Genomic DNA, 15,800 nt, shown 5'->3' with positions numbered 1-15,800 from the left:
TCTCTATAAACCCTTCACTAGCACTCTTGAGTGGTTTGAGTGTCTGACTCAGATCAGGATAATTCAGTCTGTTAGGCATTTAAAAATGTGAGCAGAAAAATGTTACCTGCTCTCAAGTACAGTAACAACTATAACAGAATTTTTATATAACAGAATTTTTACATAATTAATATAAATGTTACATGAGAACTGCAACTAAGTATAACATTATTATATATAATTGCCTAAAAGGTGGCATATGAGTACATTTTGATATATTTGAAATTATTTGATGTGGTGTCTCTGTATGTGAAAGAGCCTAATACCCACTCAGATAATGGAGTTATGTTCTTAGTTCTGTCTCACACTTTCAAACCCTATCCTCCCCTTGGTCTTTCCTGTCTCAGTTAATGCTACCATCTTACTCACTGGCTTAGTCTTAGAATCTAGGAGTCCTCTTGGTTTCTTCTGTTTCCCTTATCATTCCACTCAGTCCAGTTTTCAGCCAGTCCTATTCATTCTAGTGCCAGAAAGCACCTGAGATCTTAAGTCACCCCACCCAGAGTATCATTCCTTAGCTTGTCTGAGCTCGTAGCCTCCTAACCGAACTCCCTGCTTCCGCTCACACCTGCTTATAGCCCATAGGCCACAGAACACCAGATGGATCTTTCTAAAATGTAAGTCAAATCTTATTGCCCTCTACATGGTGTGGAGGATTGATACATATTTGTTGAATGAATGAATCAAATGATAGTAGTGGTCTTGGCTGCTGGAAGGATCGATCAGTAAGCAATGAGGGACAGGGGAAACCAAAACAAGTTCAGAGAACCGAGATTTTATGACAGTTTTGGTTCATTGTCTGTAATCTTGTATTTACTTGAAAACCAGGCAGATGAGTCTACTTCTACTCATTGGCTTGCTCTAGACCCCTCACAGACTTCCCAGAGACAATTCCACAGAAGGCCAATCAAGGTTTTTCTGTGTCCACTTAGACTCTAAACAGCTGCCCAGCTTTAATTAATATTCCACAATCATATCTGGAGAGGAGCCAGTTGCTGAGACAGCTGTCTTAAGTGAGAGGAAGACTTAACTTTTCTTGTATTAGCTGGGTCTGTTAGGCTAGAGTCAAAAGGGTCAGGTGTTGGGAACTACTGTCTTTGCAAGCTCACTCAGCCTGAGGTTCCTGCCTAACTGTTCCTGTGCCCATCTTATCTGCTGAAATTCATCTTGGAAGGAGATGCTAGGTTTGATACTTGCAGGTTTGGTCTTACACTCTACAGCAATGGCAGTATGTTACTCAGAATCTCCTACAAAGCGACAGGAACCATGGTATTGATTGTTACAGCGTAAAACGCCACAAGTCATTTAAGCTGATCGTCAAGTAATGACAACAAGGATTCAAATGGGGGGCTTACTCTTTGATCCACCAGGAGTTTCAGACGGCAATTATCATTATTTCTTGGATTCCCTCAGTCCAGATAGAAAAATCAAGGCAACCAGAAACTATCATTTTGTGAACAGACAGCTATTAAAAGCACATTAATAATCTGTGGTGGGTACAGCATATGCCTTTTAAAAAGATTTGCAGCTTGTTTCTCTGTGGTAAAGACACAGGACTTCTCCAACCTAATTACAAAGCAATCAAACAATTTAATTAATCTGGAAATCACTTTCTAAACCATAACTGCCTTGAAAATGAGGCACCCTGTGCAGAGCCATGAGGTAAAGTCCCATTTTGTTATACTGCTTGTATACTGGCTGTGCTAGTCCTCCCCCCACCCCACCCCCGGGACCCTAGCATTAATTACCTACCAAATGCCTGACCACTGCTAAGGTTTGCTTTACCAGGTCAAAAACATCAGCAGTGATAACAGCGGTCTATGAAGTGTCCTAGCACTCAAAGATCCAAGAGCCAGCAAATCCCTGGGAGCAGCAGGATTTGAGTTATAAGCAAGGGCTGCACATATGGGCAGAGAATTAACTGGCACCAGTTTTCATTGGAAAGCCTCTCAGGTATTGCTTTGCAGATGGGTGGATGAATTCAGAGAGCAGTGCTGTGAGGAGTGAAGGTCATGTATAGGACTCTGGTTTCAGTCCGTCTTGCTTTCTCATCCTGGAGGCTTGCTGGGCATGTCCACAGCAGCCTGGTCCTCATTTCTTAAGAATACATATATAAGGTGTGCTTTTTAATTTAATCTGTTCTAAATGAGTGGTATTTTCTTCACTGTATAACAAAAGTATGTCCCCCAGGCCTCAGAGACTGAGTAGGTAACATAGAAATCAATTTTTCTTTCAAATAAGATCACAGACTTCAAAGATTAACTCCCAGCAGTGCCCCGGTGTCTTTGGTGGTTAAGCGTCTGGCTCTTGATTTCTGCTTAGATCATGATCTCAAGGGTCCTGGGTCCTGCTGGATGTGGAGCCTGCTTAAGATTCTCTCTCTCTCTCTTTTCTGTCTGTCTGTCTCTCTCTCGCTCACTCGCTCCTGTTGCTCTCACTCTCGCTCTGTCCTATCCTCTCTAAAATCAAAACACAACAAAAACAGAAACGAAGATTAACTCCCACCCATCTAATCTCCTAATCTTTTTACCTCTCCCGAAGGAAGATGGAGGAATATTCTGTAATAACACAAAAATCTACAGACTCATCCACCCTTTTCCTGTCCTATCACAACCACTCCACTTCTTTTCTCTCAAAATTTCCAAATGTGGGTCGCTGGTAACCTGGAATATTTTCATCACTTCATTTCTACTGCATCACTAATTATGCTTGGTTTGCTCACAAAGATGTTTTTTCTGTTGGCCTTTCATGTCCTAATCTACGCTCCTAAACTTCGCTTCTTTGGCCACTCAGCTGTCCACCCAACACGTTCATGCCAGATTAAAATCTCTAGCGTCTCTCTCTTTCCTGCTGATGTCTCGTAAGGCCCTCCCCTGGTTAATACCAGTAAACATAGCCCACAGCTCATTGGCTATACCAGTCTAGATCTCCTGCTGCCAGAGTGTCTATCCCTACTGTATCATCCTGCTCTGCTTGGGTGGTTTCTGTCCCCTTCCTGAGGTTCTTCCATTCTTCTGTTGAGTTTGCCCAGCTGTCCTCAGGTTAAGCTGTAATCTCTTATCTGTAATGAATTATCAGGTATACTAGTTCAGGCCACCATCATTTTCTCTAATATCCCACTCCATTTAAGAACCTTTGTGATAGGCAGGGAAGGGGGGAGGGGTGTGCATGTGGGCACACATTGGCATTTAAACCTGGCTTTAGAGCTGCCATGAAACAGGAAGAAAGATCTGTTAGGAACAAGATTATGCAGATGGCCCTGTAGTCTTGAAGTTAAAAATGTGGGAATTTGGGTTTGATTCTATAGCAATGTGGGGGTGGATGAGAAACATTTTCAATCGATGGGCTTAGAAAGTTAGCGTGAAATGGAGAGGCAAAAACTCAAAGATTAGAAATGGTTATGGTAGCGTTGGTTTGTTTTGTTTTGTTTTGTTTTCATTAAGAGCAGAGTTAAATTAACCTACTTCTATATATCTTTGTCTCAGCCTGTTCATCTTCAAAGGGATCAGTTGCCATGTATTATAAGATGTTACATGGCTTCCTGGGGACCAGTCATTAAAATCTCTAAACGTGAAAAGGGTTTTAAGTTAACTCCTTGTTTCTCCCTTCTTCAGAGTGTTGAAAATAGGTAGTAAGCTCTCTCTAGTTCTAGTTGATCTCATCATAATCTCCAGATACAGTGTTCACTTTCTAAAAGAACCTGGAGCTAAGAATTTGGTATTAAGTTTCATGGATCTTATTATTTACTCTCAGTGAATTCGGTAGCAGGAATTACTAAACTGATCATACCTTGGCTTCCAACAATCAATTCTTCTGTTTTTCCTGATAATTTACTGGTAGTTTGCTCTATATGGGATGTGAGCAAAGTGAACTCTTTTTCCAAATAAACAAAATCCACACTAAGATTTCTGGCATTAGATTCATCTCCCTTTCAGAATCAAGAATTTTTAGCTATCTTGAATTTTTCAAGATCTTTTAAGGCTACAAAGAATAATATATAAGCTAAGATGGGAAAAGGCAGGGTGGTGGGAACGAAGGCTATTGGGAAAAGTTGATGGAACTTACTTTAGCCGTGTAGATAGATGGACAAAGAGTCCTGGATTACTGGATAGCAAAAGCAGAATCTATTTCTCCAGGGGCCCAAGGAACAACAGATGCAGAGACATGATAAATTTCATTACAAAAGAGAGAAAAGTTCTTCTAGAGTCTCTGTCCATAAAGAAACGGGCTTTTCAGTGCTTCCTAGTCAACTGGCTTTAATTGTGCTGTCTGTCATAAAGTTAATGACATCCGTTGACAACATCTCTATAAAATTTGCAACCTTAAGTTAATCGAAAAATTTCAGTACAGATGTAACCAGCCCAGAAGTCCTCAAGGTAACACTAATGGGTTGGTCTCTTCTTATTTGCACGCAGGCGATGCATTGTTTGCAGCTAGGTACTGCAGTCTTGTATTCCTCACACCTTGCCACAGTTGTCACTTCCATTTCTGAAATCAGTAATGTGGGAACTGGCTGGCTGGTAGGGATTAAACACAGCTTCCTGATTTATTCTCCATGTTTCAAGACAGTATAAGGCTAGCCTGCAACCTTTCCTCACCTCCTCCTTTAAACCAGCTACATACAGTTCCCTCCGGTCCTCAGATAATTCTGCCAATCTAATTAAACACGCGAAGGGAAGCCGGGTGGTCTGGGCTGTCCTGAGCTGCCCCTCACCAGCTGCCTACCACGCATTCTCAATGACCAGCAGCAGGTTGGGTGTTCTGATGGAGGAAGTAACAAGCCCCCAAGGAGCTGTGCTCTTTGCAGCAAGCGGTCTGTGCTCATCCGCCTCCGTGGGATGCAAGGAAAACACTCTCTGAGAAAAAAGCCTTTGTGGGGTAGTGGCTTTGAACGTCTGCCTGGCCAGTCACAGCCCAGATGCTTCGAACTGGGGTTGGGGGAAGGTGTTGAAGAAAATAGCTTTAGGGGCTAGATCTGGGTCATTGGAGAAATAGGTCCAAATGACTGGGTTCTTCCCAGTATTTTGTGATGCATTCTGACATTTCTGCTTTTAAAACATGGATTCTGGAATACAGGGATTTATTTTTGAGAACTCAGACATGTACTTGGTTTCCGTAAATAAAAAAATCCTGAGGCTGCTTCCCAAAATAGAAAGCCCCATCCCCACCACCAGGTGAAGCATAGGCCTCCACAACTGTCCTGTCGCTTCAAACGTTAACATCTGGAAGACTGAGAAGCAAGACATTTATATATACATGATTCTTTAGGACGGAAATGTTTAGGTTATTAATTTCTGGGAGACTGCTGCTTGGTGATGGATGGATGTGCTTGTTCATATATCTTGCACCCTCAGAATACTGTGCGGGGACTCAAGGCCTTTCCCTTACTCTCTCTCCCCCCTACTCCCAGCCCCCACTCCAAGGAAAACTGAAGCATTTTTGAAGAGAGGAATGTGGGATGAGAATGTACAGGAACGTAGTACTAGAAAGAAGACGATCCTGAATGTGGATAATGTTACAAAAATAAAATCATGTTGTGATTTTTTTTCCCTCTTTCTCTTTACAGGAAACAGCCCTCAAGATAGTCCAAGAAATTTCTCCCCCAGTGCCTCAGCCCATTTCTCATTTGCACGGAGGTGAGGACTTTCTGTGGGTCAAACAGTAAAGTGTTATGTCCAGAGGCGCGTCTCCTGAATCCTCTCTTTCTTCCTCGTTCCCGCCTGTTCCCCTGCCTTCTGCCTATGAGATCCCGCGTATTATATATGGCCTCTGAAGCTCCCTGGCCAAAGATAGCTTCACACCGCCACCCAACTTTGTTGAAAACACTCATGCTTTAACAGTTTAATAATGATTTCTGACTCAGGTTAGAGTTCCATGTACCTCTCTTGGTCCCACACAGACGCTGGGCTCCCAGTGAGGGCGAGAGGTGATGGTTTCCTTTTTTCTCTCTTAACATGTAAGACTCTCATCTATTGTTATTTTGTAGATTTAGTCCAACAGGGAAGAGATTGCCTTGTTTTTTAAATTATTCTTGACTGAAGGGATAAAGATCAGGCTTATTAATGTTTTCTTATCTTACTGATACCATTATGTGTTGGGGGTGTGTATGTGTTTGTGTGTATGTGTACAAGCATTGCCTTGTACATGCTTGAGGTTTAGCAGATTTTTACGGAACTACCCAAACTTATGTTACAAGGACTTGACTCATTTCTGTGTCCTGATACAACTGTTATTGTTGTTATTGAAATACTTTTTCTTTTTAAAATCACCTTCTTGAGATGAGAGGGTATGAACTCTAAGATGCATCTTTACTTGAGAGCATGAAGCCACCAATTTGTGATCCCTTTGAGATAAAGCCATGCATGGACTATAGGATAGTTAATGTTTTCTGTTCATATCTTAGTTAGAATTTGATACCAAATTCTATGCTGAAGATACATGTGTTCTATCTGGGTCATTGAGCCACAAGGAAGTCTTGTTGTGAATTAGGAGGATCATAGGCCTGTGCCATAACGTGAAATCCTACAGGTTCTGGATCTTCTTCTGTGACTTCTCCAAGTGAGAGGAGTCTACACAGCTACATTTTCTGTGTTCTATTTGTGGGATCAGTGTACATCTCCCTGTCTGATTCCAACCTTCACCCTCCTGGGTTCTGTCACCCCTCTCATACACCCTCGCCCCTCCTGCTCCGGGAAAAACAGAAAACAACCGACCTTCATCAGCTGGGTCGCTGAATATTTAGGTTGAATTCATTTATGGTTGACATGTCCAGCATACTTGCTCATTTTCCTCAGGCACTTCCACCCAGGAAGTAGGTTAACATAGCACTTAATAAAGACATATGTGTAGGTTAAAAAAAAAATAGATTTGTTTTAACACGTGTTCCTGACTAGCGAAACCTGCAGTGTCCCCACTGCCGTTGGTCAGCACATAACGTACTTACATTACTACATCCAAAGAAGAGGACCTGTTGGCACTATTTCCCAAATTCTCTGTAACTGATATCCCTTGTAAGTATTACACATCCCCCACCATATGGCAGGTGCCTGTGTGTGGAAAGTACCTATTCTCCATCATGGGCAGGACACCAGAACCATAAGACAGGCTCTCTAAGGAGCTTGAGACCCCCACCCTGACTTTTCCCCAGTTCAACTTCTCTTCTTTTAGGAACTTGTTCTAAGCACTATAAAGAAAAGGTGAAAATTACTGGTCCCACAAAGCCTATGTTTACCCAGTAGATATTAATTCATGATAGTGCTACTCATCTAAGTGGAAATGAAAATCTTACAAAAATGGATGAACAAGAACCCACCATAGTCTTTAAAACACAGCTCTTAAAAGAATGTGTTTAATTACTTTAAGTAATAAGAAAAATGCAAATCTCATTATAGTGTGCGTTTAAACATGACAGAAATCATAGTCTCTTAATCCTGCCAGATTTATAAAAATGAAGAGAATCTGATAATTAAGTGGGTGACTGGAGGACAGATGAATCTGGTTTCCCTGCTATTTAAAAAGGTACACAACCCCCAGGCATGTTAATTTTTGACAAATAAACCAGAAACCATGACAGAAGATTATCACAGGAGACCTGTAGTTCATTTTGCATGAATTTCCAGATGGAACTCCCTCCACACTCTTGAAAAAATATTAATTTAGATTGGGGCATGAGTGATCATCGTTTTAAACTTTTATTCAAGTAAACAGAACCCTGCATTTGCTGATAAAAACTAAAATTGATGTGTTTTTATTTAACATCTGATGTCTCTCTCCTCCTTTGTAAAGTTCATTTTTATTCAGGAAACATGGAAAGACCACTCATGGGTCTCCATTCCATTCCATTCCGGTGTGCATTTTTGAGACTTTAAGAAGTAATATCATTCTGAAACTCTCACATGTTTTTATTTTGTGTATTTAGTCCAACAGAGGAGAGATTGCTCTGTTTTTAAAATTATTCTTGAGTGAAGGGATAAAGATCAGGCATATTAATGTTTTCTTATCTTACTTATACCATTATGTGTGGTGTGTGTGTGTGTGTGTGTATAAACATATACCTTACATATACCAGTATGTGATAATACGCCCCCCACTAGACATCCCCTGTAATGGAATAGTTTAATTTCAGACTGGAAAATAGGATGGCACTCACTTGCTATCTAATACATCCGTAAGAGTAAAATTATCAAGCTAATTTTTTACTAATGAGTTAAAAAGGATGAAAACGAGCATTATAGCATAATAAGTTTCATCAGGAGCAAAGAAGCATATATATTCTTTCCTAAGAACTGTGATACAGATTTACAGTCTGATAACAGAATTAACATTTTTTTCTTTGGCTTAAGATGGAGGCAATAACATTGCTCTACCATTCCCAAAAGTTGTTGGAGTTGACCCATTACATACTGCTTTTACTTACATTGGAAACACAGAGCCCTGACTGCATGCCATGGGTGTTTCCTAGTGCCTCATTGTTCCTTACCAGGGTAAATCTCAGAATATATTTCCACAAGCAAATTACTAGAACAGACTTAGCTGCTGGGTTCAGGTCATTGGACACTGGTTGAGCACCTGGCATAGTTCACCTTGTTCCAGTATCAATCAGAATATAAAAGATGTCATGCCAGGTGACTGTTACAACTAAACAAATCAATCTTCTTGCTCTTTCTACAATTGTAAGAGTCAGGTTGATACTGGGACTTTCCACTTTTCCTTTGTTATATATAGTATTAATATGATTTTTTTTTCAGTAGTGTTGAAATGATGTTTTTTGCAAAGTCTTTTGTATTCTATGTTCCCATCAGATGTTTTTCTCTTCGTTCCTTCTCACTTAGTTTAACACTGAGAGATTTCCATCCCACCCCACCCCCCAAAAAAATCACTTCAGGAAAGCCTTATTGCTTTGGCTGCAATGTAGGCTGTCTTCCAGTAATATTTTATTGGTAGCTTCTGCAAAGAAAAGACAACATTGTTAGCAAGATCTAAATTGCACTTGTGTGATAGCTTTCTTGAAAAAAAGGGCATGCTCTCTCTTAAGTACAGTATATAGCATGTATAATAACTTCTGATATGCGGTCGTCATGGTAATGAAAATGCAATGGTCCTTTGTGCTCCGTTTGAGTAAATAGACACCAAGAACTTGGGGAACTTCATGAGACATAAATTATTTCTGGTCCATGGCTGCACTTTCTTGTTTAAACATCTTTTAGTTGGGTGTTTTCCAGAGTAAGCAAATGTAATTTATGTTTCAAAACTAATAAGAATGTGTCTTTCCTTGGAATTGTTCATTCATGTGAAATATATTCATTGATACCTGAGGGAAAGGAGAGTTAATGAATCACAAAACAAAGTCACAATGGGGGAAATCGTGCCTGCGTTCTTTCCAGAGACTAGTTTCTGATAATTGCTATTAAATGGACTGAATAATCCTTTTAAAAATCATATCCTCCACCCTTTTTTTTTTTAACTTCTAAAAATTGGAGGTGTTTAAAATGTAAAGTACAGCATGGATTTTTAAGTCTTCAGTAAGTAGCCAAATAAAATAAAACTAACCTGTGTCCAGTTAATTGATGTCTTTAGAAACATGTTCTTATAACTATTTTATCCATAAATCTTTAACATTTTTAATTGCTTAAAAATATTTTTAAAGAACATATGACTTAATTGTTCCCGTTCCTTATCTCTGGCATATTTACAAATATTTTGTTTTGCTTCTTTTTTAAAAAACAAACTTGATCCAATTGTACTCCAATCATGGTCACAGAAATGACAGGTAAATTTTACTCAAATTTTAACATTGTAGTATTTCTGTGATTTGTCCACTTGAATTTCTCCATTTTGTCTTTGTGGACCATTTGCATTTATTGGAGGCAACATCCAAGGTAGTCTGTGATTATATTTTCCCTTGACGTAATTTAGTCTCAAATATCAGTTTTTTTTACATAAACATCTGATTGTGACATTTCTCAAATTCAAGTCTAATGCTGTTGAATCCCCTGACCTCAACTTCCTGTGAATGTGTCTGTGGTAAATTTGGCCCCCTCTTATCTCTCGCATAGTAAATGAATACAGTCGTAAATTATAAGAAGTCTATATAGGATAGACTACATCTAAAGAATGCAGTATAGGCCTTTATAATGTGTGTTTTTCCTGTTTTCCCCTTGGCAAATGCACATCTATTTGTTTTCACAGGGGTATATGATGTTGAAATCATAGTCTTACTTAAAACAGGATAAATAATAATGACTCTGTAACACCCGAGAGTTCAGAAGGTTTGCTTTCTGTTCCCTGCAACAGTGTCTCTATTGTTTCATTCAGTCATCTGAGACCCTTGTAAAGACCCTAACTCATAACCAGAATCTACCCTGGAAGCTACCCTTTGACCATTTGGCGAGAAAATCGCTCTCTTCAAGGACTCCTGACAGTTTTGCCCCTATTGACTGGAGCAGACACTGGTACTCTTCTCATTAGGTTCTGTGATTAGTGGAGAATTTTCTTTCTGCCCCTGCTGTCCTGGGCCGGAGCGGGGCTACCTACTCACAACTCTCTGCAAGGGACTTTTGTTGTTGTAACACTTGAAGCCAGGTCCTGTCAGAAGACAGTAAGTCTTAGAGATTCTGACCATAAGGTCAGTCACTATTTTAGTGTGAAAGTTTTTTTGCTACTTAAGACTTGAAACAGCCCTGGGCCCCACTAATCCCCTCCCTAGGTGTGAGGAGGAAGACAGTTCCCTTGAATATAAGTGGAGAGTTTTTAGGATGTCATCAAATTCCCCACAGGCTCTTAGACCTTGCTGGAATTCAGGCCCTTCCAGAGACCCGTGACCTCAGTGATCAGCCTCCAGACACAAGTATTTTTTCCTCCTCCCTTTCTGTTTTTATTCATTTGAATCTGCTGAGTCTGACCATTGTAATTATCCCCAGTATTCATTTTGTCAAAGTGTGTTAGTGAGAGATCAATAATATGGATCAACCCATTCACTTTCTACTTGTTTGGCTATATCGATTCAGTTTAAATAAAAGTCAACCTGCTGTATAATGTTTGTTTACTCTGGCCCGTGCTGAACATTTCCACATCTTCACTGACCGTATTTGTATCATTTGTTTGACTAAAAATGCTCGGTTTCCCTGGGGCCCCCCTGTAACAGTGTTCCAGCGTTGGCCAAAGCTAATCTCCCTCTCTCAATAGGACTGATGGACGCCGATGGTCCTTGGCTTCTCTCCCCTCCTCGGGCTATGGGACAAACACGCCCAGCTCCACAGTCTCTGTAAGTACTGAACTGTTCTCCTCTTCCTCACAATCACACGGCTCTCTGGCACAGCACGTGTCTTCTCTGGGTGTTTCCTGGTAGGAAGGAGGAGATAAATTTGGCATGTCTGTCACTCTGAATAGGTTCCTCATCACATGAGGGACTGACAGATGTAAAAAGGACATACTCTTTGCTGCAAGCTTTTAAACTATGGTGCATAAATTGAGTTAAGTCCCAGGATCACAAGTTTGGAGGAGATTGGGAGCTTTTGTTTTAATACCATTTGGTGTAGTTTGGGGGGGGGGTGGAGGGGGGAAATGCAATCTGGTTTTATTGCTTTGGTTCCACACCAGTGATATCAGTACTGAAAACGCCATTAAACTTTGATGGCCTGGGTCTTTTTTTTCCTCTTGTGTGGCTTAGATGCAGGGATTTTTTGTTTGTTTGTTTTTGCTGTTTTGTTTCTTTGTTTTTTTCCTTCAAATTAAAAAACAAAAAATGGCAAGCCTTAAATCTGTACCTCCTAGGTAAGACATTTCTTTAAGGAGAGATTAAGAGAATTTCGTAGTAAGTTAAGACAAAGAGACAAAATGAAACCGTGGAAATAGGATAAAGAAAGAAGGATGCTCTTGCCCCAAACTGTAACATTTCAACACGAGCTCTAGCGACGAATGGAAACAATTCAGTAAGTTTAGATAGATGCTTTCTCAGTTTAAATTAGTGGTGTTGTGGGGTATCTGTCTCTGCAGAGCTTTGGAAGCTGGAGGTCATTTAGAAACCCCAGGTCTGTTGTAGGCGTTCAATACATACCTAATGGAATGGCCCGAATGCCCTTGGACAAGCCAGAAATGTGGACCTGATGATTTTAGATTTCCTTCTGGTCCATTTCCATCTTCATTTTGGGAAAGTCTGTGGTTTATTGTGTAGGGTTATTCATCCATTGTTTCACTGGGCTGGTGCTGCTGGTTTTTCACAGGCCCCAGCTCTGTGCTAAGCAAGTACATTCAGCACGTACTTATATTGAAAAGACATTACAGCTGGGGCGCCTGGGCGGCCCTCTAGGTTAAGCGTCCAACTCTTGATTTCGGCTCAGGTCAAGATCTCAGGATCTCAGAGCTGTGGGATCGAGCCCCGCAGCAGGCTCCTCACTCAGCAGGGAGTCTGCTGGAGATTCTCTTTCTCCTCCCACCCACTCCACCCCCTTCCCCACTACCTTGCTCCCTCTCTCTCTCAAATAAATGCTTTTTTAGGAAAAAGAAAGGACACTATCATTGTTTATAAACTAACTGGTATCATTGCTGCCTTATACATCATGTGTTTCCAGAATTCCAGATGCAATATAATGTGAATTTTCTGGAGCACTTTAATATTGCCTTGTTAAAATTCATTGGATTATTTTTTACCATCTCTCTGGTATTTTATTGAGGAGAGGTAATTTATTTTCTTATCTTCTATTCCATTTAGTATGGTATGTGAATTTATTGTCCAGTTCGATAATTTTGGTGAAGCGTCCTGACAGCCTTGAGTCATTTCAATGACGCAGAAACCTCGCACCTGGAGAGGCTGCTTCAGACTCATGGATGGTTTCAGTGGATAAAACTGTCACTAAAAAACAGTGAAGCCACCCTGGGCTGCTGTGTCCAGAGTCATTACTGGTCATTTGTTGATTTTAGATGTTGAAAATGTGGGTAACTCCAGTGTGAAAATAGATGCTAAAACCGAATGAAAAGAAAAGCAAGGGTAACTTTCTGAAATTTGAGTATAGTTCTTCTACAGACTTTCAGAGAAGTCTTTGTCTCCAGATTCTTGTTCATTTCAGCTCTATGACCTAGCTTCGCCCTTCAGTCAAATTTTAGTGTCGTATATATACAGTAATTTGACCATTGTGAGAAAAATAAGCGAGAGCACAAGATCTTTCCATCTGTAACTATTAAATCATACATCACTTTAAAAAAGCCAGTCTCTCATATGGTACAATTAGACCTCATTTGGTAAAAATAATTTTAAAAGCCAGTATAGAAATATTTATTATGTGCTAGACATTAGCCTGACTACTTCCAGTGCGCCATAGTAGTCTTGTTTAACCCCAGCAACACACTGTGTTGTGCAATTGCTACCGTTCTCTTCCTTTTATTTATCAGAAATGTAAGACACAGAGAACGACACACTGAGGGGCTTTGACCAACCCCTTTCTTTCTCAAAGATACAGTCAGGTCTAGACTCCAGGCTCTTGGCTCATTTTAAGGAATTTACACGGTATTTCTTAAAATAAATATTTTAATTAATAAACATGACCTGGCCATCTGGCACAATGAATTACCACCATCCTTGACTTCCATATGTGTCTAAGGAAGAAGCCCCATGAGACCACATTCAGTCACACACGCACACACATTTGCTGTGTTTCTAACTGACAGCTGCTGACCAGCGTTAAGATAGCGTCTAGGTTTTCTCTTTAATGTTTATTAAAGAAGATGGTACATAAAATTGTTGACCTCATGTTCCTATGTTTTCCTTCAAAATAAAATTTTCTTTCAAGATTTTATTTATTTATCTGACAGGAGGAGAGAGAGAAGGAGAGCACAAGCAGCCAGAGTGGCAGGCAGAAGCTGACTCCCCACCGAGCAGGGAGCCAATGCAGGGCTCCATCCCAGGACCCTGGGATCATGACCGGAGCTAAAGGCAGACACTTAACCAACTGAGCCATCCAGGCGCCTCTAAAATTTTAGCTTTCGAATTACTTTGTGCCAAAAGATGCAAAGACCTGTTAAGTGTGTGAAGTGTAGGTGCTCCACATATAAAAAGTTCAGTTATCTATTCTCCCTATTGATTGTTGATAAATATAATGAGTGAAAATTTGAAAAGCTACTTTTCATTTCTCTCAGGGTTTTGGGGTTCTTGTCCTTTACATAGTGGGGCAAAATTTGCCCAAAACTGCTTAGTAGTTACATTTTCTTTTTTTCTTTCTTTTTTAAAAAGATATATTTTATTTTTAAGTTCATCACTATGTCCACTGTGGAGCTTGAACTCATGATCCTAAAACCAAGAGTCACATGTTCCACTGACTAAGCCAGCCAGACTCGCTTCATTTTCTTCTTTTCTAAATCTTATCTGAGGCACTCGCCAGTTTTCATTTTGTGGGTTAACTGTTAGTCATGAGGCCAATCAAAATGCATTTCAGTTATTTTTTAAAAGTAAACATACAGAACACAAAATGACAAACACTTGGAACATACCACTTAAGTTTGGCAGGTAATTGTGTTGTTTGCTGAATTCCAGCACTACTATTATTGAAATGTAAACATCACATCTTTATCCTTTGGATATATGGCAACTGTACCATTGGCAAGTGTTAAAAATGCTGAATTCTAACATTGAAAAGATTTGGTCATAGGAAGTTAATCAGTCCCTCCAGAAAATATTTGGTTTTGCAACTTCTTTCAACTCCAGATTTTTCCATTAAAATTAATCAGTGGGGAACTTTTCCAAGATAATATTGCAGTCATAATTTTTAATTTCAAAATAAGTAATATAGCACTGCAGCAGGAGGAGGACAGTCCCCTATATTTCTTAACAGATTAATTATTTTCTGCTGAGGAAATGGAAATAAGAATATAAATACCTATACATATGTGAGGTATGACTATAAAATGATACTACATTTAATAAGAAGTAGGAAATTATGCATTCATATGAGTATTGTCTGTTGCAAAATGGTTATCTGGAGAGATTAAATGATATCATTATTCAGAACAGTTTTGGGAAAGTCTTGTACAACTTTTTTACGTAACTCTCTACTCTATGAACGTGGGTTTGATTTATGATGCTATCAAAAGTCATGTGCAGACCATTTGGGTGAGGAGACCTGACACCACACATAGAGAATATGCTAGAAGTGTAAAGTAATCAGACGCAGTTTATCAGAAACTCCCAGACCAATTACTGAAGCTCTCCTCCAAGTGGGACTCCCAGGATGCCTTTGACCAGTGGAGGTGGTTTGAAGTATGGTGTGCGGTCTTGGGGCAAGCCTGCACCTCTGCTGTCTTGTCCCTCTCACTGGCTTCGAAAGTTCTCCACTGAGTGAGTCCCTGATCTTTGCAAAACCCTCACCTTGGATTTTTCGATTGTCCAATATCATTTCCCTTTTGGGGCCCCATTTTCCTGGCCTACAGTTGTCCCCAATGCCATGAACCCATCCTTTGTCCCTTGAATAGGTTATCACCCTCCTCCCATTTGTACCTTGCTTGTTCCAACTGAGATGAAGGAGTCTCTCTCCCCAGAGGAGTCCTTGCCTCCTTACTTCTTTACTAGTGTTAAGGTTGGAACATTTAGCACCACTGCACCATTCATTTTGCCTTATTCCCTATCCCTAAACCTGGGGCACATTCCTTAGGCAGTTTTGTTCTGTGGCTGTATATATGGTAGCACCACAGAATTTTCCACACTTGCTAACATTTTGTTACATTTGCTAAGGCTGTTTTTTAAAATAAATTGTTATTTTGTTTAGTAAATGTTA

The 15,800-nt window shown here is 40.1% G+C and overlaps 1 protein-coding gene across 16 annotated transcripts in view; it reads left to right on the top strand.

Moving 5' to 3' along the window:
- MAST4 (microtubule associated serine/threonine kinase family member 4) overlaps positions 1-15,800 on the top strand; it is a 548,711-nt gene that overhangs the window by 465,319 nt on the left and 67,592 nt on the right. For all 16 annotated transcript variants that reach the window (XM_082723013.1, XM_082723009.1, XM_082722999.1 and 13 more), the window contains 2 exons: positions 5,606-5,675; positions 11,224-11,302. In XM_082723013.1, the coding sequence (XP_082579139.1) occupies positions 5,606-5,675; positions 11,224-11,302 (149 nt within the window). The remainder of the gene's footprint in view (positions 1-5,605; positions 5,676-11,223; positions 11,303-15,800) is intronic.

This window comes from Mustela nivalis (genome assembly GCF_964662115.1).
Source record: "Mustela nivalis genome assembly, chromosome: 3".
NCBI classification, from domain to species: domain Eukaryota; kingdom Metazoa; phylum Chordata; class Mammalia; order Carnivora; family Mustelidae; genus Mustela; species Mustela nivalis.
The sequence above is the reverse complement of the archived record's forward strand: the minus strand, read 5'-3'. Positions and strand labels throughout refer to the sequence as shown.